The sequence below is a fragment of the Rhagoletis pomonella genome, unplaced genomic scaffold (genome assembly GCF_013731165.1).
Source record: "Rhagoletis pomonella isolate Grant_MI unplaced genomic scaffold, Rhpom_1.0 Rhpom_scaffold_00009, whole genome shotgun sequence".
In the NCBI taxonomy this organism is placed as follows: domain Eukaryota; kingdom Metazoa; phylum Arthropoda; class Insecta; order Diptera; family Tephritidae; genus Rhagoletis; species Rhagoletis pomonella.
The window spans coordinates 204,261-229,118 of NW_023458563.1; the positions used below are offsets into that span (position 1 = coordinate 204,261).

At 40.7% G+C, this 24,858-nt stretch overlaps 1 protein-coding gene across 3 annotated transcripts in view; it reads left to right on the forward strand.

Annotated features, from left to right (window-relative positions):
• LOC118745524 overlaps window positions 1-24,858 on the forward strand; it is a 418,331-nt gene that overhangs the window by 186,502 nt on the left and 206,971 nt on the right. For all 3 annotated transcript variants that reach the window (XM_036478973.1, XM_036478971.1, XM_036478972.1), the window contains exon 2: window positions 12,484-15,371. In XM_036478973.1, the coding sequence (XP_036334866.1) occupies window positions 12,561-15,371 (2,811 nt within the window). In that variant the 5' untranslated portion in view covers window positions 12,484-12,560. The remainder of the gene's footprint in view (window positions 1-12,483; window positions 15,372-24,858) is intronic.

Sequence of the window (24,858 nt, forward strand, 5' to 3'; positions counted from 1 at the left end):
TTTTTAACCAAGTTTTAAACCGCTTTCCAAGTCCCTATTTTTTTTTTTTAAATAAGGCTGTTTAAACAAAAAGCAATTAAACGACAAAATCAAAAACAGTTTTAATGCACAAAACAAGCCAAACGGCAAATTATGCAACAAAAAAATTTATTGTTTTTATTATTTTTAACCCGGGGTTTAAACGCTTTCCAAGTCCCTATTTTTTTTAAATAAGGCTGTTTAAAAAAAAAAAACATTTTAACATTTTAAAAATGCTAATTCAAATTTAGAGCATAATAAAAATTCTGATATTGGTGTATATATACCAAAGGATTTGGAGATTTGTAAATTTGTTTTTATGTGCGTTATTAATAAAAAATCATTGCAACAACCATACGAAGGACCTTATAAGCCTGTGGAAAAAAAACAAAAAATATATTAAACTTGAAGTAAAAAATGAAGTTAAAACAATTCCGATAAACAGACTAAAACCAGCAATCATTGAAACAGAACTAATACCAGAAACAAACACTAATATAATGAATAACATAACATAAAATAACAAACGAGTTACTTTTAATTTATATTAACATTAATTCTCTAGAAGGGGAAGTATTGTAGGGTTTGTATTTGTGTTATTGTATTTTATTGTACTGTGTTAATTTCAACTTTGTAATTTTATATTTAAATGATTTTGTAGTTCAAACATCAAACAGAAAATTTTATTATTCAAACATTTTTCTTGCTACTGTTAACAACCGAATTTTATACAATATTAAATAATTAATTGAATTTTAAAAATCCTTGATATTCTCTCTACTACAATACAGCTGATTAACAATAATTGCTTCGAATAATTTGGGGATAGCAGAGAGCTTCGCTATACGTCGATAGTTTTCTATAGAAGACCTGCTGCTTCCTTCCAGGCTGACGGAAAAACGCCATGTTTTAGTGACAAGTTGATTATAGTTGTTAAAGGCTCGCAGAAGTTCTCCGCGCAGTTTTTAAGGAAACAGGACGGAATATGATCAGGTCCAGACCCAAATTACACTTTTAAAGTTGTAACGGACTTTCCTGAGTGCTGGGCGTAGCTCTCGGTTGTCCAGGGTCCTGTAAGGAGTAAACACCCTATCTCCTCAAGAAATTAGAACACACTCGCTTCTAGTTTACAGCCTCTTTATTCGCTATACTCTCGCTATATCTACTCTCTAAAGTATAGAACTAGAGTAGGTTTAAACCCTACAGCTAGCACCAGTCTCAGTGGTTAAAGCCCACTTCTAATATACAATAATAGTCTCGGAGGTTGATCCGCGTGCCACGTATGCCTAGCTAATGAACAATGCTTGTTAGCACTGCTCCTTTTATACCATTTTTGTCCATCCGCAGACAGTTATCCTCATTACAATTGTTTGTGCTTTGTGTGTATTGTATGTTGTAGGTATTTCTTATACTGTGCATACAAAGTAATAATTCAAAATATATTAGTGGACACATACATACGTACTATTATAATCCAAATAGATGCAATTCAATAAGCTTATGTACATACATACGCATATATATAATAATTCAAAACATAAGTGTACATATATATATATTTGTATATGTGTGTATACAATTTCAAATCAACAATTCAGGGTAAATAGTACAAAGGATATATATGTATGTGTATATAAAAGTTGTTGTGGGGCCCAGGGCCACAGGATCCGGGGTCCTCACACTCCCTCCTTCCTCCCGGCAGCAAGATTTACGGTCACCTTGCCAGTTTTGGTGATTCGCACTCTGTACGCCTGTCCGTTCACGATGCGTCTGAATGATTGCGGCTTCAGTTGCTGGTGGTTTACGTGCGACTCAATTTCCGTCACCAACTCTTCCGGCAACGCACCTACGTCCGGATGGACCTGCCACTCCGATGGCACTCTCGGCTCAGCCTCTTCTAGCCAACGCTCTATTTCCGCCACTAAGTCGGCATCTGCTGCCACACTAAAATCCGCTTCCGCCGACGCCTCCTCCAGAAAATCCCTTCGTCCACTGCTCGCCAACGTACACGCCTCGATCGCGCCCTCACTAAGGCACAGCTGTTGCGGCGGTGGATGTGGCTCTTCCGATGCCATCGGGTCGTATAGCCTGATGCGCATGTCAATATGGCGCGCATACTCTACGTACCCGTTACCGAGGTGTCTGGCGTCTTGCGTAGCGATGGAGAATTCGCCCTGCCTTTTGGCATACTCCTCTTCCTCGTCGGACGAGATGGTTATGGGTGTTGGTGCCCGCTCTACTTCGCCATCACATTCACCGCTTGGCCCGCTGTCGTCGGATCGTACGCTTACGTGCGATGATTCGTGCTCCATCTCTTCCTCTTCGCTCGTCAAATGTGGCGTATTGTTTGCCAAGTACTCTGCACCCCAATAGGCAGCCATCTCTGCATCTTCACTATTTTGGGGCAGTACGAATGGCTGCGTACTTTCGAGGCTTTCGATGTCCTCGACGCCGATTTCTTGTTGTTGCCTGCCACTGTTGCTACCGCCCTCGCTGGGGCTACTTGGCCGGCCAGCGTCGTCATGCTCGCCTCCGGTGCTGTTGTTGTCGCTCGAATTACTCGACCGGTCTCCACCGCTGCTGTCACTTCTACTGTAGCGTCGAATTTCGTGCTCTGTTAGGCGCTTTATACGTACGCGCAAAATGCCGCCCTCCACTTGTTCGGCTACAAAATTTGCTTGTTGCTGCTGCTGTTGCTCCAAATTTTCGCGAACTTGTGCCTTGGCGCCCGCGGCACATCCTTTTTATTGCCGACAGTGGCCATTGCGCGACCAACTGTATTTTCCTAGTTTTCCGGCATTTTTCCAGCAAAATTTCGGTAATTTTGCTGCCGTTTCACTTTCACATTGCATATTTTGTTTTTATTTGTTTATTTGTCATCCTCGCACAGCTTTAGTTTGGTGTCGGGGTTGCTGACTATCCAAAAGGTAGTTTTGTAGCGTTGATGTGAACTGGAGTAGATTTCGGGTTGCCAATGCGGTATTACTTCTCTTCTTATTACGATTATTATTATTAGTATAATTAGTATTATTTTGTTATTATAAATGTTTTTAGCTATTATTAATATTTATAATTATAATTATTATTAATATTTTATAATTATATTACTATTGCTGTTGTTATTATTAATTTTAATATTATAATGATAATTATTATTTTTTTTTTATAATTTTCTTTTGTGCTTCGTGCCATATGCATCTTTCATTGGTTTTTTTTCTTCTTCTTCTTCTTCTTCTTCTTCTTATTCTTCTTCTTATTATTATTATTCTTCTTCTTCATCTGATTTAGGATTCTTCGGCTAGCTTCTCATCTTTCAGGGCCTCCGCTGTCATGGCAGTTGCTCCCCTGCTGGCAATTGCCGAGTGTGTGACTTCAGTCTCTGCTGAAATTTACCTATTCGCCGCTGTGCGCCGAATTAGGCTCAGACGATGCCACGGGGGAATTTTCACCTGAGGCGTTGCTCTCATAAAATGGTTTGAGATCACTCACGTGCGCTGTTCTTCTTTTCCCTTTGTGCACCTTGTCGAGTTCTACGATCACAGGTGAGATAAAATTTAGAGCGCGATGTGGTCCGCCGTATTTCGGTGCAAGCTTAGCCGCAAAATTGTCCACGGCTTTAGACAAGAAGTGTTCTTTCACCAAAACCCTGTCTCCCACGACCGGTTGCCACGATCTTCTTCGCAGATTGTAGTGTCTCGCTTGCTCTGTCGTTGCCTTTTGTTGGTTTCGTCGCATTAACTCAAACACCTCTTTCATTCTCACCGCTTTTACTTGCGGTGTTGTGGCATCTTCGCCGGTTCCTAACGTATTCTCGTCATGCAATGCGTTCGGTAACCTTGGTTCTCGCCCTTGGACGACGAACGCCGGGCTGTAACCCGTTGCGTCGCACACGCTCGTGTTGAGGGCCAAAGTCATTTCTGGCAACAGATCATCCCAGCTCTTCTGGTCTTTGCCTGCGAACTGTGCCAGTAGTCGCTTGATGTTACGGTTAGCTCTTTCCGTCGGATTTTGCTGCGGTGTGTACGGAGCAGTGAATTGGTGCCTTATTCCCATCTCCTCCAGGAATGGCTTAAATTTCGAGCTGGTAAACTGCGTTCCATTATCCGTGATCAAGGTTTTTGGAATGCCAAATTTTCCGATAATCCGCTCTCTCACTGCTCGAATTACTCCCTCCGCTGTTGCCTTCCGCATTGGTACAATCTCGACCCATCTTGAGAAACGATCTAGCATTACCAGCGCCATAGTGTTTCCATGCTTGGATCGCGGAAGAGGTCCTACGAAATCAGCACACACCGACGCCCAGGGTTCTTCCGCTAGCTGCGTCAGCATCTTTCCGGCTGGTTGCTGCTGGCTTGGTTTGTAAAGCTGGCAGGTCTGACATTGTCGCACATACTTCCTCACGTCGCGGAACATGCCCGGCCAATAATATCGCGCTGTCGCCCGCGCTATCGTTTTTCTGATCCCCATATGGCCTGCACTGGGAACATCGTGAATTTCCCTTAACACCCTCTGCCTTTGCTCTGTCGGTACACATAATTTCCATGGCAACACGTCTTCACCGTCGATTTGGCCTGATATTCGCCGGTACAGCTCACCATTTTCGATGACAAAGTCAGGAAACTTCTGTGGGGACCTCTCCACCTACGCCATCTTGTCTTTCAGCCACTTGCACTCTACCTCTACTCCTCCCGCCGTCATCGAACCAAGCAATGTTTCCTGGGGCTGTCGTGACAGCGCGTCTGCTACCACATTCAGCTTACCTTTGCGATACTGCACATCGAAGGAGTACTGCTGCAGTTCCAGCGCCCACCTTGCAATCCGACCGGATGGACTCTCTATCTTACTCAGCCATTTTAGCGCTAAGTGGTCGGTGATGACGGTAAACGTATATCCTTCTAGGTAGGGTCTCATTTTTCTGATCGCCCACACTATTGCCAGGCACTCTTTCTCCGTTAGTGAATAATTAAGTTCGGCCTTGTTGAGCCGGCGACTCGCATATGCGATTACGCGTTCTTTTCCTTCAATCTCTTGGGTGAGAACAGCTCCCAGCCCGTAGTCGCTCGCGTCTGTTTGCAGAGTGAACTTCTGCGTAAAGTCGGGGCAAGCCAACACTGGTGCCTCGGTTAGCGCGTTCTTCAGCGCCTCGAACTCTGTCTGTTGCTCGTCGTTCCATTTCCACTTGTGGCCCTTCTTTAGCATGGACGTCAGCGCATGCGCCACTTTGGAAAAGTCGGGGAGAAATCTTCGGTACCATGAAGCTATCCCTAGGAACCTGCGTAACTGTCTTATATTTGTCGGTGGTGTCAGCTCTTTGATAGCCGCGACCTTCTCAGGATCGGTGTGAATGCCCTTCTCGCTGACGACGTGACCCAGATACTTCAACTGCTTCTTGAAAAACTCGCATTTTTCTGGGTTGATCCTAAGATTCGCCTGCCTAAGCCGTCGGACGACCTCCGAAAGATGTTGGACGTGCTCTTTCAGGGTTGCGCTGATGACAATAATGTCATCCAGGTAGGCAAACGCATACGGCTCTAGCTCTGGACCGATAACTTGGTCTAACGCACGCTGGAATGTCGCGGGGGCGGAGTGGAGCCCAAACGGCATTACTCGCCATTGAAAAAGGCCACGCCCTGGCACTGTAAAAGCAGTGTACTGCTTGCTCTGCTCTTCCATCGGGATTTGCCAGTAACCGTTTTTCAGGTCAAGGCTGCTAATGTAACGTGCGCTTCGTAGTCGGTCAAGGATATGTTGGATCTTCGGTAGGGGGTACGCGTCGGGCACTGAACGCTCGTTCAGCTGTCGGTAGTCGACGCAGAGTCTCCACTTGCCGGTCTTCTTCTTCGCCAACACTATCGGGGCGCTGTGCGGGCTGTGTGAGGGTTCAATACACCCTTTCTCGATAAGGTCGTCGATTTCCGCGTTGATGATTTCCTGCATCTTCGGGTTCTTCGGGCAATACCTCTGCTTGATCGGCCGATCATCCTTCATGACGATCCGGTGAGTGGCAATATTTGAAACTCCAGACATCTTCTCAAATTTGCGTAACTCTGACATTAAGAACTCCATCGCTTCGTCGGTTGTCGTGGCTTCTGTAGATATGGGGTTTGATTTGGGTTCATCGCATTTACCTGTCCTTTCTGCACCTCCCTCGCGTATTGCCGTGAACGTTTCTACTCCTTGTGCGCAGCTCTCTTCTCAGAGTGTCACGTCTAAGTCTCCGCAATATAATCGGACCCCCGCTTTTGCCAGGTAATCGGTTCCAAGTACCACGTCATCCATCAAACCAGGCAGTACCAAAAGATCGCTTTCATGCGCCGTTATAGCCTTCAGCACCGTTCTGGATCTCCCATCTCCCATTACCATCCGCGTGTTCACCTTCCTAACCTCTCCCACATCCAGTTTCTTAAGCATGGCCTCGCTCAAGAAACTTCTTGTTGCGCCTGTATCAACTGCAGCTACTACGTCGACCTCGTTTACTCTAATCGCCGCCATAATTCGGCCATCCGACTGCCTTAGGACACTCTTTAGTTTGGGCGAGGCTGTTCTACCTGACGCCCCACTCCTCGCCGCAAATGGGACCTCGACCCGCTTCCCGATGCACTACGGCAGCACTCTCGAGTCGGGACATTGCATCGACCACAGGTCCAACAAAACTCTCTCCGTGCAGCTCTGCACTCTCTCGGAAAAGGGCCATCTTCTCCGCAATGTCTACACGCAGTCCACGGATTAACGTACTCCGTCCGTGGTGTTGCCACACCGCTGTGTGGTTCAGGTCGGCGCTGGGTCCTCTCTGCTCTAGCCGTCTCGTCACTCCTTGGCAGTTCGCGCATGTGCTGATATCTCTCCGTGACCCGCGGAGTGGTTCGCGCTGCGGCTCTCTGTGGCTGTCTCACCGGGGGGATATTTTCCATATCTTCCTCCAAACTAACTAACACTTCTAGGGTGGTGAACTCGGATCGTTTGACGTACCATTGGAACACGCTTCTGGAGTTTCTGAAGATACGCGTCAGCTTCTGCTCTGAGGTGTAGTTCGCGTGTATCATCAAACTCTGAAGGGCCAACACATAGTCTTTAAATTTCTCGTTCGGTTGTTGGACGCGACGACGGACCTCATCGTCTAAGGTTTCGAGGTAGCGAGAGTTTAAGAAGAACCTTAGAAAGTCTCGTTTGAAGTCCTCCCATTGTCGCCAATTCCGGTTATTACTGCGGAACCATGTCAACGCCTTCTCCTTAAGTAGTTCTGGCATTGCTCGCGGTAACAAGTCGCGATTCACCTCGTATACTTCCGCCAATTCTTCTACACGTTCGATGAAGCTGAGCGGGTATCGGCCGCCGTCGTATTTGAAACCCCACTTACGGACTCGGTCCATGATGGTTGCCAGCGATGTCGTAGGATACGTTGCGTATGGCTGTGGTGTCTCAAACGCGTCAACGGGCATTGGTGACTGCATGACACTGGCTCCCTGGCTTCCACTTGGTGTTGCTGCGGTAACATTCAGCGCAGGCTTCGAGTGTTTCGCTTCTAGCTCTTCGAACCGCGTTTGGTAGTCTTCGTTGTTACTTTGTTCTTGTATAAATGAAGAGAAACATCTTCGCAGCTCTTCGACTGTTCCTGTCTGTTTGAGGCCGAACTCTGCCATATAGGTCAGCAGCTCCTCTCGGTTGAGGTAATGTATCCACTTTCTCTTCACCATTGTTTTTTTCCACACTTCTTTTTTTGTCACTGGACCGCCTACTAGTAGTTCTTCGGGTGGTCACTGCACTTTGTGTCTCTCTCACTTGTGCCCTTATTGCTTCTTAAATTTGGGTCTTCCGGGTAGTCGCTGAACTCAGTGTCTCTATCACTTGTGTTCTCTTTTTTTCACTTCACTTTTTTCCCACGGCACTCTCCTTATGTTTGTTTCATTTAGAGTCCCTGCTCGGACGCCATTTGTAACGGACTTTCCTGAGTGCTGGGCGTAGCTCTCGGTTGTCCAGGGTCCTGTAAGGAGTAAACACCCTATCTCCTCAAGAAATTAGAACACACTCGCTTCTAGTTTACAGCCTCTTTATTCGCTATACTCGCTATATCTACTCTCTAAAGTATAAAACTAGAGTAGGTTTAAACCCTACAGCTAGCACCAGTCTCAGTGGCTAAAGCCCACTTCGAATATACAATAATAGTCTCGGAGGGTGATCCCTCTTCCACTACCCGTGTAACCCACGTTGCGACGCGTGCCACGTATGCCTAGCTAATGAACAATGTTTGTTAGCACTGCTCCTTTTATACCATTTTTGTCCATCCGCAGACAGTTATCCTCATTACAATTGTTTGTGCTTTTACATTTTATGTAGTTATTGTATGTTGTAGGTATTTCTTATACTGTGCATACAAAGTAATAATTCAAAATATATTAGTGGATACATACATACGTACTAGTATAATCCAAATAGATGCAATTCAATAAGCTTATGTACATGCATATATATAATAATTCAAAACATAAGTGTACATATATATATATTTGTACATGTGTGTATACAATTTCAAATCAACAATTCAGGGTAAATAGTACAAAGGATATATATGTATGTGTATATAAAAGTTGTGTGGGGCCCAGGGCCACAGGATCCGGGGTCCTCACAAGGTTTTTAAATAGTGTAAAACTTCATCGGCAGATATTACTGGAATATAAGCTGAGTTAATCGGACAGAGTTCATACGGATAGTCTCCACTTGTAGGAGAGTCTACAGAATAATTGGACTTAAAGAACTGGGCAAACATTTTGGCAATGAGTTAGCTGTCGCTAGACATAGTATTGCGATAGTGCATAGCGGACGGAAATCCATGTACCTTACCCTTTGTATTTATGATGATTTGTTAATGAAATTATTTTTAATTTTACATAAATATGCCTTATAACATTTCTTATTTAACGCCGAAAACTGAGTACTTTATGTCATCACTGTGTAAGCCCGTTCCTTTATACAAATTAAAAGAATGAGAATTTTAATTTTTAAGTGTTTTAAGCTCTTTAGTGAACCATAATTTTGTTGGTTCTTCATGAACAATATTACGTTTTAGTACACACTTTCGAAACAAATTGAAAACAGCATCATTCAAGTGTTCAACGCTACGCTCCACGTCATCTCTATATATTGGCCAAGATAAATTTGATAGTTATTTGTTAATTTTTCTGAAATTAGCTTTCGCGAAAACATATCTAGTACTTGAACAACTTATTATTATGTATTTCATTTATTATTTCGTAGCGTAACTCAAGAGCGGGATGGTATGCATCCTCTGGCAATACTAGGGGATCACACCGATTAATAGAGGTCTTCGGAACATCATCAACATAAATGAGATCCAAGACCTTTCCAAACTTATTTGGACATATATTTATTTGTTTTAGGCAAAGTTCAACCATATCCTTCAGAAATACGTTTGGGGTATTCACGACGGTGTCGTAAGTGTCGTATTCTTGTATGTCGTAAAATTTAAAGCCTATAAATATATTACGGGGGTTCGCAAAGTACCATCAAAGTCATATTATGAATTTTCGCAGTTCAGGTTCTCTAAACATTTATTTAAGCTGTTAAAGTTTACGACATACAACAATACAACACTTACGACACCGTTGTGAATACCTTAATTGTAACTATCTTCAAATGAAACTGGTACAACATCGGTGTCAATAATGTTCCATGAAATGTGTGGCAGATTAAAATCACCCAAACAATCACAGAATGGGAAGGCGTAAGCATTGCACTTACAGACTCAAGTAAAGAAACCGGCTGTGTATATACTGATACGGCAGAATTAGGAGGGATGTAGCAAAGAGTTAAATAGACATAACTCTTACCAACCTCTACACGTATAAATTTAAATTCGGTGCAGTCAATGACAGGAACACTAGTGGAATTCGCGCTTCTGAGTAATCGCTGCATCCTGCGTAAGTGTAACTGGAAGAGCGTGTGGTTGTTGTTGCATGTGTATTTGATGTACCGCTAGCAACAACAAATCACACGCTCATGCAGTTACAATTACACAACATACAACGAATACACAGAAGAGCGAATTCCCCTACTAACTTCCTCGGATGGTATCTACGAATGCACCGAAAAAGAACACCACCGCCGATTATGCCCTCGCGCTCGCTCTTGTATATTTCATATTCATTTGGAAGAATTTCGGAATTAGAAATATGAGGTTTGAGCTATGTTTCAGTCGAGGAACTAATATTATAATTGCAGTCAAAACCTTTTAAATATAAGTCAGTTAATTTGGTATTCAAACCTATACCGTTTTGATAGTAAATACTTAAATTAGACTTGCGAGTTAGTTTTTTGAAACAGAATTAAGATGAGACATTTTAGCTACGTTGTTATTACTTTTATTAGGTTTATACTCAAGCTCGCGAACAAACGCCCCGGTCGGCCAAAATGAATTATTTAGTAGTGAATCAAAATCTTCGGCAGGTACATCAATTTTAAAAATGAAATATCGCGATCGCATTTAAAATTAAATTTACGAATAAATACATCTATAGTTTTAATTTTAGTCGATATGTATTTCTTTATGTCATCCTAAAAAGAGTCTTTAGAAAATCTAGAGACAAAGACTGATCTTCTCGGAGGAATTACAACCAACTTTTTGGTAAGAAATGTCTGCTTTGCGGTATTCCGAGTTATTTGGAGGAACTATGCTATAAGCTCAATTAAAAAAAAACCTAATCATTTAGGTGCATTTATTTTATAATATTAGGTACAATCTGAAATTTCCATTTTTCATCCCTTACTTTTACGCTTTTATTCAACGAATGAATGGTTTCTCCATATACATAAAATAGTGTTACGAGATGTACAATTTGGAGGTGGCTTACAAACTAGTTTTTTATGCTTGCCACTTAGTTTAAATAAAGTATACATTTTATAAAATTGCCACAAGTTTGCGTTTGATATTTGGTAAGTTCGCCTGCAAATCCTGTATATCAAGTTGGTTTCCTCATTTAATTTAATTTCATTCATTTGTGATGTGATCATACTATTGTGATGATACCAAAGCCCGGAAAGGACAAAACGCAGCCATCTTCATATAGGCCCATCAGCCTGCTACCGTGTATGTCGAAATTATTCGAAAAAACTTCTTATGCTGCGCATCTCCCCACATCTGCAAGCCCGCAATATAATACCACTTCACCAATTTGGCTTCAGGGAAAAACATGGAACAATCGAGCAGGTAAATCGCATAACAACCGAAATCCGAACAGCGTTTGAAAAGAGGGAATATTGCGCTGCAATATTTCTTGACGTCGCCCAGGCATTTGACCGCGTCTGGCTAGATGGTCTTATGTATAAAATACAAATGCTACTCCCACAAAGCACACACAAACTGCTTAAGTCATACCCTTATAATCGAAAGTTTGCAGTTCGATGTAACACCACCATTTCTGAAGCCCATGCAATCGAAGCTGGAGTGCCACAAGGCAGTGTCCTTGGAACGATGTTGTATGTCTTATACACCGCGGATATTCCTACAAACGACCGCCTGATAATGTCCACTTTTGCCGATGACACTGCCATAATCAGTCGCTCCAAGTGTCCTCTACAAGCAACTGTGCTCCTAGGCAATCATATGGAAGCTGTTGCCAATTGGCTCGCAAACTGGCGAATAAAGGTTAACGAGCAAAAATGTAAGCAAGTTACATTTACACTGAATAAGAGTAACTGTCCGCCCTTGACTTTAAACAACGTACAAATACCACAAAGCAATCATGTCACTTACCTAGGGGTCCACCTGGACAGGCGACTTACTTGGCGAAACCACATAGTGGCTAAAAGGACTCATCTCAAGCTGAAGGCTAATTCTCTCCACTGGCTTATTAACTCTCGCTCACCCCTGAGTCTGGAGTATAAAGTGCTTATTTACAATACAGTTTTAAAACCGATATGGACCTATGGATGTGAGTTATGGGGAAACGCGAGCAGCAGCAACATCGAAATCCTTCGTCGTGCGCAATCTAAAATCCTTCGAACAATCACCGGAGCACCTTGGTATATGCGAAATGAGAACATTCACCGCGACTTGAGAATACCAGAAGTACGAACCGAAATAGAACAACGGAAGACGAAATATGTATCGAAGCTTTTAGCGCACCCAAATCATTTAGCAAGATCTTTATTGCGTGTCAACAGGACCTCAAGACTACGTAGGAATGACTTACCAGCCCAGTCGTGATCTTTTCTTAGGGCCAGTTAAGAAAATACTCATCCCAACTAGGGGATGTAAATTAAGTGAATAGATTAAGATTCGAAAACTTATTGTTAGGCTCTTAGGCAGGGCAGATTCAATAAATAAAAACAAATTTAAAAAAAAAAAAAAAAAAAAAAATTTATTATGATGGTTTCATTTATTTGCGACCTATGAATTCTGAGCTTATGAAAATCATGTTGAAGTTGAAATAAAATTTTTCTTCTTTGCAGGATAATACTTATGTGGACTTGAAATTTTATCTAAAAATCTACTTGAAATACTTTGATGTAAAGGTTAACTTCGGAAAATGGGTAATGCAGGAAGTACACACCGTCTAAATTTAGAGGATGTCAACAGTGAAATACATTCCTATTATAAGCAACAGCAGATGCGACGGGCATTGAAATGTCAACAGATTCTCCAAACTCGATGTGACAATGATAATAGAGGGCATTGGACGCATTCATTACCAAATCTGATCAATAATGATTCCGTGGCTACAGCTGATTTCGATCGTGATATTCTGGAATCGACAGCCACGCTGACGCCAAATTGTAAAGTGTTACCGCAACTAAATGAACGTCTCAAGCTACGCGCAACAGCAAACGGCACCATACTCTATTCAGGCGGAACCATTAGTGGGAAGCGCGAACAACCCCCTTCAACGGCCAAAACTCCAGCCATCTCACAAAAGCCACAGCCTCCGTCAGATTTAAAACAGCATTCTAGGAATTTTATAAACGATGATTTGAAACACAAGACTTGGAAGTACACGCAACCAATGCAACAAAAGTCAGAGGAGAATCATGCATCTCAATATCAACGACAGTCCATTCCAGCGTTTCGACGCTCGCAAACCCTTTTACATCTTCCCTATGGCACTAAAAAAACAGTAGACTCCATTAACGAAAGCGGGCCCAGTAAGAAGGAAAATAATTGGGGTACATCTAATACATCCACGACTACGGCTGCAACGTCAGTAGCTCAGAATATAAAGCATCATGCCCGAAAAGATAGTGCAGTACAGGAAAATATTGTAAAGTTAAATAAATACAATAAAAAGCGAAAAGCTCCTGCAGCACCGCCTTCTTCAGCTGTATCGGGTAGTTCAGTTGTAGATTGCTCGACAACTATAAAATGCCAGTTGAACACCAGTATTACCGCATCGAGTACTGCAGCAGAGTGTAATGAAACATATTCGGGGACAAATGAGTTGATAGCGAACGAGCGAATGGTCTTGGCGGATAAAGATGCACTAGAGAACAAACAAAAGCTAACCAAATCTAGATTGTTTCGATCTAACGCCAAAGTTTCACAGCTCAGGATGATTGGAAAATTGCAAGAACAACTTGTACAAACTCAGCAGCACCTTTTAGATACGTCATTAAAACTGTCACCCCAACGCCTTACACCGATTGCAGCATCAACAGCAAAGCCTGACAGCTACCTGCGAAGGGAGAAGAGTTCGGACGCTATTTTGCTACCGCATCGGAATGCGCAAACGAAAAAACCCGACATTCCGGCGACGGCAGCGAAGGCAAAGTTACCAACCACAATATCAACTGAATTGGACACAAACAATCAGAAACACATAATCCCTGAGCAAAAGTTGCCGCCCTCAAAGATACCGCAGTTGAATCGAACATTCCACTTCGGTATGGGTTTCAGTACTACAGAGCTTACAACTGGAGCTGCGACAAATATAGCTGAAAATGGAGGTAAGAAAGGTGAGCAATTGAAGGGGAACACTAAGCAATTGTGTAAAAAATCCGAATTAAGTGTAGATTCTGCAATAAACACGAAAAGATTTTCAGCAGATGTAGAACCTTCAGTGGCCTTAACAGCTGCACACGTGGTCAGTTACTATAAACTTCATACAGCCAGCGACGCCAAGCCTATTGTGGACAATGGTCTGTTTATTCAATTGCGGCCAAACCTACCGCGCCGGCAACCGAATACGCCGAGCTTTAGTCCAGTGGCAGCGTGGCGTACGTTGGTTGATGAACAGCATCGACAAGAGCAACAAAAGCTACAGAAAAACTGCGAAGTATATCATAAAATGAATAATAATAGCGGGTATAAAAACGAGAATGAGCAGAAGTCCGCATTGCTGCCTTACCTCACTTGTGGTGCTGCAGGTGAGGAGGGTAGTGCAGGAATTCTTGAACGTGTAGAGAAAGAAAGTGCTAGAAAACAAAAAGAAGCGCCCGCACAGTTAACATGCAATATAAGTAAACGTGGAGCTAATCAAGGACGCAATATTACGACATTTCTGACCACGTGGACGCCTCAACAAGACTTAGGAGATTATAACGATTGTGACTGTGACGAAGGTATAATGGATGATGTTGAAAATTCTGCGGATTATGCCCACGATGTTGTTATTCAGCACGCAAACGGTCCACAACAGAACACTGAGGGCGTTGAAGTAAGCGAGCATAATGGAAATTTAGAGGGAAAAGGAGAGGCACCAGCGGCTGGCCAAGGTCAAGGTAGTACTGTTGTCTCACCAGGTATGCATGTTTTCAGTTTGTCACTCCCACGTGATGTGCACACCCAATCACATCGCGAATTCTTGCATACGACAAACACATCATCAACTCTCCCCAAAGAGCCAGCACGTAGTGCGAATACTGTACCCATTAATGCCACTTCCAAAACAACTTTGCTGAAGCCTAAATGTTGCTGTTTCAAAAGTAGTAAGAGAGCTCAGCTGCAGGCCCTGCCGATAGCCGTTGATGGGACAGCAGAACTAGAAATCGTTTGCCCGCTGCATGGTGGAAGACTTAGTGGTATTGGCAGCGGTGGTCCCCTAATTTCTGTTAGCGATAACTGGGTGTTGCATAGAGCGAACAGCGCTGCAAGTAAACCTTTGACTGCTTGCCGAATTTCAGGCAATAAAAGTCATGGAAAATGGGATGCTGATGTAGAACCCATATCGTTAACGTATTTGACAGCAGGAAAACATGTTATGTATTTACCCGGTAAAGAGCGAAATAATACTACCGATTTTTGTGGCGATGACATAAGTGCTAGTAGCCGAGAAGTTCAACAGAACCAGTTAAAACAACAACGTCGCCAAAGGCCAATACGACAAAATTTGCATGATGTATCACCGGTGAGTAGTGCTTGAAAGACAAAAAAGTATTTTGAAAATATTCACACCTTCCCGGTTATTCAAATTATGTTTAGAAACAAGAAAACTCTCCATTCAATTCTCTCTGAGTATATGTAGTACGTTACGCTTTCAAATCGAAAATAATACCAAACATGGGCGTCGTTACCTAGGGGCAGGGGGCGGGCGGGCTGAAAGGTCGTTTAGCACAAAAAGGGCCGTTTTCTGAAGTAACCTTTAACTTTAAAGCTCACTTTATATTTAAAGTTTGGAATAAAAATAAAGCCATGTCTAAAGTTAATCATTTCTATTATCGGTTTTTGACGTAAGTATGTTTCTTTGTTGTAAATCAATTTAAAACCGATAATAATATGCTTTACTTTAGATACAATCAAAAATTGTAATGCAACCTCTAAATATAAAGTGAGCTTTAAAGTTACAGGTTACTTGAGAAAACGGCCCTAAGAAGGGTAAAAACTTGGCTGCGTTCCACAACGAGCAAAACTCGACTTGACGGTAATCATCTGCATATATATAATTGCTCAGTCTTACGACTTAGTTCCGGCGATCTGTAGCAGCCACAGAATTAAGCTGGTATTTACACATCAAATCAAAGTGCAAGCTGCAGCTGCAGGTGACCGTGTTTGTCACAAAAGTAAAAAGTGGCAGAAGTGAGCTGTGAGATGTATAATCTATTGAAAAATATTAGCTAATTTTCCGTGGAATTGAGATTCGGAAAAGGGATTAGGTATTATTCAGAGTTTCGAAATATATTTCACGAAAGCAGAAAATAACAGTAGTTGATATTACTTTCTTTTTTAAATATCACTGACTGATTATAAAGGACCCTGAATGACGGCAAAGCTCAAAGCTTTACAAATTTGTTGAAGTGATTTTTGAAATGAACGATCCAAAATTAGCGGATATGCATATTTAAAAATTTTTAGAATCAATGGTTGGATATTTGTATTGAAAGGGTTAAGAAAGCTTTAGTTTAAAAGTGTAATATTTACTAATTGCCTTTCACCATAAACGGCGCCAATTTTCAGTTATTATTGCCTTTCAGATAACGGCTAATAAAGCCCTTTGACAGATTTTATGCAAGGTTGGACTTTACCTTAAAGATGACTGTTTTCTCACGGCCCACTGTACGAGGGTTTGAGTAGAGTAAGGCCCTTTAAGGATTTAAAAATTATCCTAAGTTATCAGGTTTCTAGCAGTACAAGATTAATTGTTGTCTTAATATTAGTAAGTATTTCTTTACTGTAATCATCTGAATTTCAGGATTACTACTAGTGTTAATAAATCGTCAGTTTAATTTCTTATAAAATTTACCTTTATGTTTATGAATCTTAAGCATACATCGAAAATTAGGTTTAGAGAATCAATGTGAAATAAATGCAGAAACGATTAACCGATTTGGTAACCGAGACGTCTGCTTGTAAAACAAATCGGAAAGTACATATATACTCCCCCGCATGCCAGAAACATGAATGTACAACAATAGGCGCGTTCATAAAACATAGCTGTTTAGCTCAACTGCTACGAAGCTGCTGGCAAATGTTGATCTCAACAATTACGTCTTGGAAACGGCTTGATGAATATGCTGTCAAATGAACACCAGATAAATGTAAACAAATGAAATTTCAATAAATAGAGATAGTTGCGCCGATAGTATTTCCAATTCAACGCTGAGCTGCCGCTGTGCTGAAAAAAATCATTGAATGTTATTATGAATTAAACAGTGTATAATTATAAAGCAAACATCTTAATAAACGTAAATTTAGAAACGTAGTATTCAGGGCAATCAATGAATCCATCGAAGGTTCGATTTTCGTGAAATCTACGAAATTGCAATCACTGAATCCGAATGGCAATGAACGTAAATTCGAAATTCGTAGAGAGTCTTCATTGAATCCGTTCGTAATGAAGATGCGTACAGATACTCTACGAGAACTTATACTGTCGGAACAAAATTTAATATCGCTGAATCTTAAAAATTATGAAAAAAAAGATGCGTTATTGTTAATAATAAAGATTTATTATACTCCAAATATATTATAGTTTGATATAATTCCGTATATTTGTGTAAATGTAGACGTAAAATACAAATTAATTAAAACCAAAATTTTGAAAACGCTTTAAACGAACTCTCTAATAAATTACACACGTCTAGTGTCGTTGGTAGTCAATCTGATTCTGATTCTTTTATTCAATGCCAAAATGGTGATTACCCACGCTCTTAACAAAACAAAACTCTTAAGGTATAGACACATAACTTAAGGTGTAAACACAATTGCAAAATAGTTTAAGGGCTAGGTTCACATCGTATTTGTTAGTCAACGTGCATACATGCTTAATGCTTACAACTCGGCCATCCTGACGACTAGATTCTCCTGATTCTACGCCAATTACATATTTAGAGCACTATCTATCCTCGCTCGGTCTTGGAGATGAACGTTGCGGCAACTCAATCGTACGAAACGCCTTCACCAAGTTGCTTGTTGTCGAAAAATTTTGTAGTTCGTCTGGACCTGTAACTGCTTTTCTAGGATGCCATCGATTATATACTCGACTAGCTCCCCGTCGCCGAGGCTCAAACCGCTGCTTAGCAAACACTTTTCGTTAAAGTAGTTTGCAAACGACTCTTCGTAACTCCAGGTATGTTTTTCAAAACGGCGTCGCGTAACCGGGAGATTATCGCTACGTGCAAATATTGTAGCCATCTCCCTCAGCACAAGGCCCAGACTCCTCAGAAACATTTTGTTGGTATTATACCAAGTTGTAGCCACACCTTTCAATTTCAGCTGTACCACCAAAGCAAGCGTTTCTTTGTCTACCTTAAGGTCTTCTTGCAGGTGCACTTGCGTACGCCACATCTCGAAATTTTCGCCGCCGTCATAATCTGATAATAGTTGCTTTACTGTATCGAAGGAGAATTCCTTAGTGACAGTGTGCGTCTTTTTTTGTTCTTCTATCGACAGCTTCAGCCTCAATATTTAAATTTCTTTTTCTAGCAACTTAACTTTAAGACTCTCGGACTAGACATTGGCCACACTGTTAAACAATCGACGCCGGTCATCTACTTCACGGCTTGTGTGCATTTGTACACCAAACTGCCCATCTATATTGTAGTTTGCATTTCTGTCTGAATCGTTGTCCGCTATGTTGACCATTACATTGTCCGCTACAATTTCCGCTTCGTTTACCGCTGCATTTACCGCTACATTGTCCACTGCATTTGCACCTTCATCGTGTACCTCACTGCTTATTTCGTCACGCCTTCCAGCAGCGTTGTCATTGGCTTCGTCAGTTAAATCCACTGGTTCGTTACCTGGGCACAATCCGCGTGCCTCTGCTGACAACTGACTTAGCCTTGCTGCTAGTGACGCCTTTGCACCACTTGCGTTTACGCCAACGGCTGCGCACCACGCCTTTAATTAGAGGAGTCTATACTTTTCTGCACTCACGACGTCGTCTCCCATTTTAAACCGCGCGAAAATTTGTATTACAGAAAAAAAACTATGTACGTTGGAGTGGCTTCGACGACCACTTCTGATAAAAACGCTTTAAACGAACTCTCTCATAAATTACACACGTCTAGTGTGGTTGGTAGTCAATCTGATTCTGATTCTTTTATTCAATGCCAAAATGGTGGTTACCCACGCTCTTAACAAAACAACCAAATCTTAAGACACATAACTTAAGGTGTAAATACAATTGCAAAATAGCTTAAGGGCTAGTTACACATCGTATTTGTTAGTCAACGTGCATACATGCTTATGCTTACAATATTTTTCTATTTTATTGTGGCTTATTAAAATTTTTATTGAGCTTTGTACCCCGATTTTGTTTAATAGGCAAAAATTGAAAAAAGCAACAAAGTCTAAGCGGTAGACGTTATACCTGCTAATTCGGAGATCACCACATGTATGTATAGTTTCAGGCAGGCTCATCCTAAGCTATGTATTTGTCAATTTTATTGTAGCTTATTAACATTTTTATTTTAATATTTTTATTGAGCTTTGTACAACGATTTTGTTTATTAGGGAAAAATTTAAAAAGCAACAAAGTCTAAGCGATAGAAGTTATAGCAGCTATTTCGGAGATCACCACATCTCCACATCAGACTTATTTTTTCTAGACTTCCGCAGGGATCGAACCCGCATCAAATCAGCTGCACTTGATGGTAGTAGGTTGAATAAGGGAATGAATTAGCAACAAGAGCTTACGGGGTGTGCATAGCTCAGTGGTTAGCGCTTTTGACTTTACACATCGATGATGCGGGTTCGAACCCTGCGGAAGTCTAGAAAAAGAAGTCTGATGAGGAGATGTGGTGATCTCCGAATTAGCTGCTATAACTTCTATCGCTTAGACTTTGTTGCTTTTTAAATTGTTCCTTAGTAAACAAAATCGACAAAAATATTACAATAAAAATGTTAATAAGCTACAATAAAATTGACAAACACATAGCTTAGGATGAGCCTGCCTGAAACTATACATACTGAAAAACCCTGGCGACTTGGTGGATATAAACTCAATAAGCGCACCAGTGTTTTTTATTAAAAAACAAGAAAACAAAAGCACCAAGTTTTAGTATAACATAAAATTGTGTTTGGCGGTTTACTTAATATGCATATCAAAATTCAAATTAGGTTACAATGTTACCTTTGCTAAGATGTGGTATGGTAGCGGAATGTCCGTACTCGCTGGTGATTAAAATCCAATAGAAAGTTTTAAGATTAAAAAACTGAAGTCGAACCCTCAAAACGGTTTGAAGAAATTCCGTTTTCAGGGGAAATTGAACGAAAGAGCACTGACGGGAAAAGTGCAGTTTTTCTTCTTATTTCGTTATAATTTCTTTCTTTTCGTTATAATTGTAGCGAGTGTGAACATCAGGAGCGTGCTTTCTCTTTTGCCCAAATACGTTTTTAGATTGGATGAAAAGAGAAGGCACGCTCCTGATTTTCACACTCGCTACAATTATAACGTGTTGTCTCCTCTTATAGATGTACGTTCTTTGGTTTCACATACGAGTGTGTATGTGTGTGCATCGTTTGCGTTTGCATTAGGGTGGTACACCCTATAATTTAATTTAAGAATTTGGTTTAGCGTGGAGGCCTAAACATACCGGCCCCCTTGCTATAAGCAACGTTTCAAAGGTGATTCAGCCACCACAGCTACGTTAACATTTATTTACATTGTAAATTATGTACTTTAACATTATAAGTTTTGCCGCAGATTGGTCCTTGTCTGGGGATCTAATCCAAACGCTCTCCGGTCCATATTGCAGTTTCTAGCTACGGGGAAAAATGGAAGAAAAAAAGTTAATAAGGAAAAAAGGTGTGTGCTTAGGCCTTTACTCTAAACCATAACTGCGAATCGGGTGCTCCACTCTAGTGTACATATAATCACACACACATTCACATTTATATATATGTACGGCTGTTTTGGTATGGATTTCCCGCTAAATTGACTTTCGTTAAGTTTCCCCTCCAATCACTTGTACTGTTTGAAGGTTGAACTTAGCTGTTCACATCCCGCCACAATTGTTTAAGGGAATATTCAAATATCCTGTAAAGGCAAACCTATCGAATCTATTAACTTTATAATAAACCATTTATATATTTACGGGATACTAATTGGTTTCATTTCAATTTCTTGGTTTATTTCATTACGCATTATTGCAAATACTGCGAGCGCTAAGCTATTCAGCACACAGTATCTTGCAAATTTGCACAGTGTGGTTGATCATTTCATTGCACTTTTATTCTGAACTAATTAATAGTTCATTATGCATGCATGTATGTATATATTTGAGTAAGTAAAGTAATTCATTCGTAAATTCATCTAGGCTCTGCAGGATCCGTAAAAGATCCAGCCGAATATAGTGCTTTGGAGGACGAGTGGCCCAAATATAGTTGGCAATGTGCCCGGAATTATGATGTCATGGTAGACATCTGCACCAAACACTAGTCGAATGGGGGTCGTGTACGGAAGTTTGGATCGGCTAATCGAATATTGCACCAGGTAGCTGGCGAGTTCGAGCCTCCAGTCTATCCAGGTGCCGTGATGACCTTACGTGTCTTGTCCTTGGGCGGAAAGGCCGAGTTTCCGCTCCGCTGTATCGCTGTACTGATACAGGTCGGCGGAAAGGCTGAGATTCCGCTCCACCCTGACGGCGCCTTTCGTGTGCTAGCAGGGGTCGGGGATTCCGATACCCATGTAACAACGGGTCGGAAAATCCGAAATTTCGCTCCGGATGCCATTACCCTCCTGACGGAGAGGCCTGGTTTCTGCGCCGGAGTCGGGAGCATTAATGGACAGCACGTTGTCTGAGTCACATTCACTTGCGACTTGTACGCTCCATGGCCTTGTGTCAACTGGATCCAGTTTTCTCCACCTCTTCGCCCAAATGCAGATTTGACTGGTTGTCCGAGTCGCATTCACTTGCGACTTGTACGATCAATCGGCTTGGATCAACTGGAATCCGTTCTTCTCTCTCTTCGTCCAAATGCAGAGTTGTAGAGTGCTTTTTAGTGACAGCTCGCTGGGCTCGTACACGTGTCGAATCGGTGTGCCACGGATAGGCAATTGGAGCAATACCTGTCAAGGAGAGACTCCCGAAGCCTCTCTTCGGGCGATTAGGCACGAAATATTGGGCAAAGCCTAATATTATGCTTGCCCACGCATAGCCGGCACGGACGCGGATAACGGTGAGCTTGTTGCTCAGCCTTTTTCTGAGAGCAGCGAACCGGGTAATTTTACCTGTAATGGGTCGTTGCCACGACAGTCGGGTCTACGTAACTGGAACGAACCCAGATTTATATTTGGCCAAGGACTGTCACTCCAGCAACACTCCCCAAAAGCTCTTTGGGGAACTTGTATGCTGATACAACAACAACAACAACCTGTAATGGGTAATTTTCGTTTTGTACCCAAGACATACCTGGCTGGTTGGGTGGCGAATTGTACATATATATATTAGACTGCATCACTCCCCATACAAAAAAAAATGGGTACTGTTTTTCCATGGGAATTATAAAATCTATTATATTTTAAGACGTCCACCAAAATATTTCGGAAAAATATTAAGATTTAAGCGAGCTGGTCCGCTTTGAAAATACCTCCAAAAATGGAGTTTTTTATGAATAAAAATAATTTCTTAAAGATGTTTTTTGAAATAATTCCCTCAAATGACAAAACGGTTTAAGCTTAAAAAATTTTCATAAAAGTATTAAAAGAAAAATAAAAAAGTCTTGAGCGGAATCGTAATAATCAGATTTTTGATGCTGTTTTTTAACTTTTTTCAAAGATTGGTATAAGAAAACCTTGAATAACAACCTAAACTCTTTCGATTTAGACTTGTGGGGTATCATTGGAAAGGTATTTTCCCACCCTTTTTATTTCTTTGTTAATAAGCTCATTCAAAGGATGAAAGAGAAAGGTATAATGAACGAACATCATTCAAGGTTTAATTAAGATGTGTTGGTATTTGAAAAAAAAAAATAAAAAATTGGGACACGAATGACTTTTTTTTGCACATAAATAAAAATAGTGGGAAAATACCTTTCTATCGAGATCCCATAAGTCTAAATCAGAATAGTTTTGGCCCAGTTATTTAAGTTTTTCGTAAATTAATGTTTGAAAAAAACAGCATCAAAAATCTCATTATTATGATTCCGTTGAAAAGATTTTTAAATATTTTGATGCAGATTTTTTAAGCCTAATCTGTTTTGTCAACTGAGGGGACTTTTTTTCACAAAGTTCTTTAAGAAAATATATTTTTCATATAAAAAACTTCATTTTTGGAGGTATTTTCAAATCGGTCCAGCTCGCTTAAATCTTAATATTTTTCCGAAACATTTTGGTGGACGTCTTTAAATATAATAAATTTTGTAATCCCGGCGGAAAAACCGAAACGTTTTTTGGTGCTGCAGGCAAATCTCAGATTATTAGCCGTAAACTTTTTTGTGCTTGTTATTCTCACATCTTTAGGAAAGGTTGTGTTTCTTCTCTGTGCCCCCGTGATCACTTTTTTTCTGCTATATAAAGCAATTTAAATATTTTTTAACTTAATATTTTATTAAAAAATACCTTTACAAACCTCTTTCCCTTGCTAGCGTCCATTCTTGTTTACTTTTACATTATGCGTTTCTCCTCTTCTTCGCAAAAATAATCGATAAAAGCAGGTTGAACACCGAAAAGTTATCGGTTAAATCTGAGATTATTTTATAATTACAGATTAACCAGGGAAGAATTTTGTACGGCTAATCTCATTTTTTAATTACAGATTAGGGAGTTAAGCTCGATAATTAGGATAATCTACTTATATGTGATTAGTATTAGATATGTGATGAGTCAACACATATGAGTATTCATAGCTACTCGGTACCGATTTAAAAGTATCCAATACTTTCAATACTCGGTGTCGGACTATTAAAAAAACTTCTAATAAGAGCGCACGCCAGCCAAACATGTGGAAGAATTTTTAGAGGAACAGCTGATTAGCGCACTTTGAGGCGATATCATACAAATTTCATTGAAATAAATAAATAAATATATATATATATATAAGGGTGAACATCGAAAATGCTTTTTTCTGGAAATTTCAAGACCCTACCACCTAATTTTATTCGTTTTTATGAGAAATATTATTGCCTGTTTTTATAGATTTTTCAAAGGTCATTTGGAGGTTTTGTAGATTTATGAGTTTTTGAATGACTATTTTTGATTCGACTTCAGAGGTCGAATATGATCTGAAAAGAGGATATATTGGCATTTAAAATGGTATAAAATAATCTATTGTCTGACTGGGCTTGTGGGGATCTTTTATCGGGTAAATTAAACAAAGACCAATACTTCTCTTATTTTTTTAAGTTTTGACCATCGATAATTTCTACAATTCCAAAATATGGATAACTGTTTAAAACGGAATCAATTTTCAAATAAACTGATACCTCATTTATTGCAATCGCATAAAAATTTTTAAATTTAGCCGACTTTTTTTAAATACGGCCTTCAATTTATATGTGTGTATGTACCGGAATTTTAGATTTTTGAGCAGTGTGGATAAGGAGTTCATCAATAATTATTCAAAATTGATATATACAATTGCTCTTTAGCAAAAAAGTGGTTTTTCAAGACATTTTAGGAAAATGGGGGTGGCATCGCCCACTGATATGATATATGCGTATCTCAAAAACTACTCGACCGATCTCAACCAAATTTGGTAAACACCTTGCGCTTAGGCTCTTAAGCGCCATATTGAACCGTAACGGTAATTTTAAAAACTTAAAGCTAGCTATATTTTATTCAAGGCGGTATTTAAGGAGGCTGAGCACAATACGTATACCAATGCCCGAGATCGGGCAAGTAGTTTTTGAGATACACATATATTATATAAGTGGGCGGTGCCACCCTCATTTTCCTAAAATTTCTTGAAAACCACTTTTTTGCTAAGGAGCGACTGTATATATCAATGTTGATA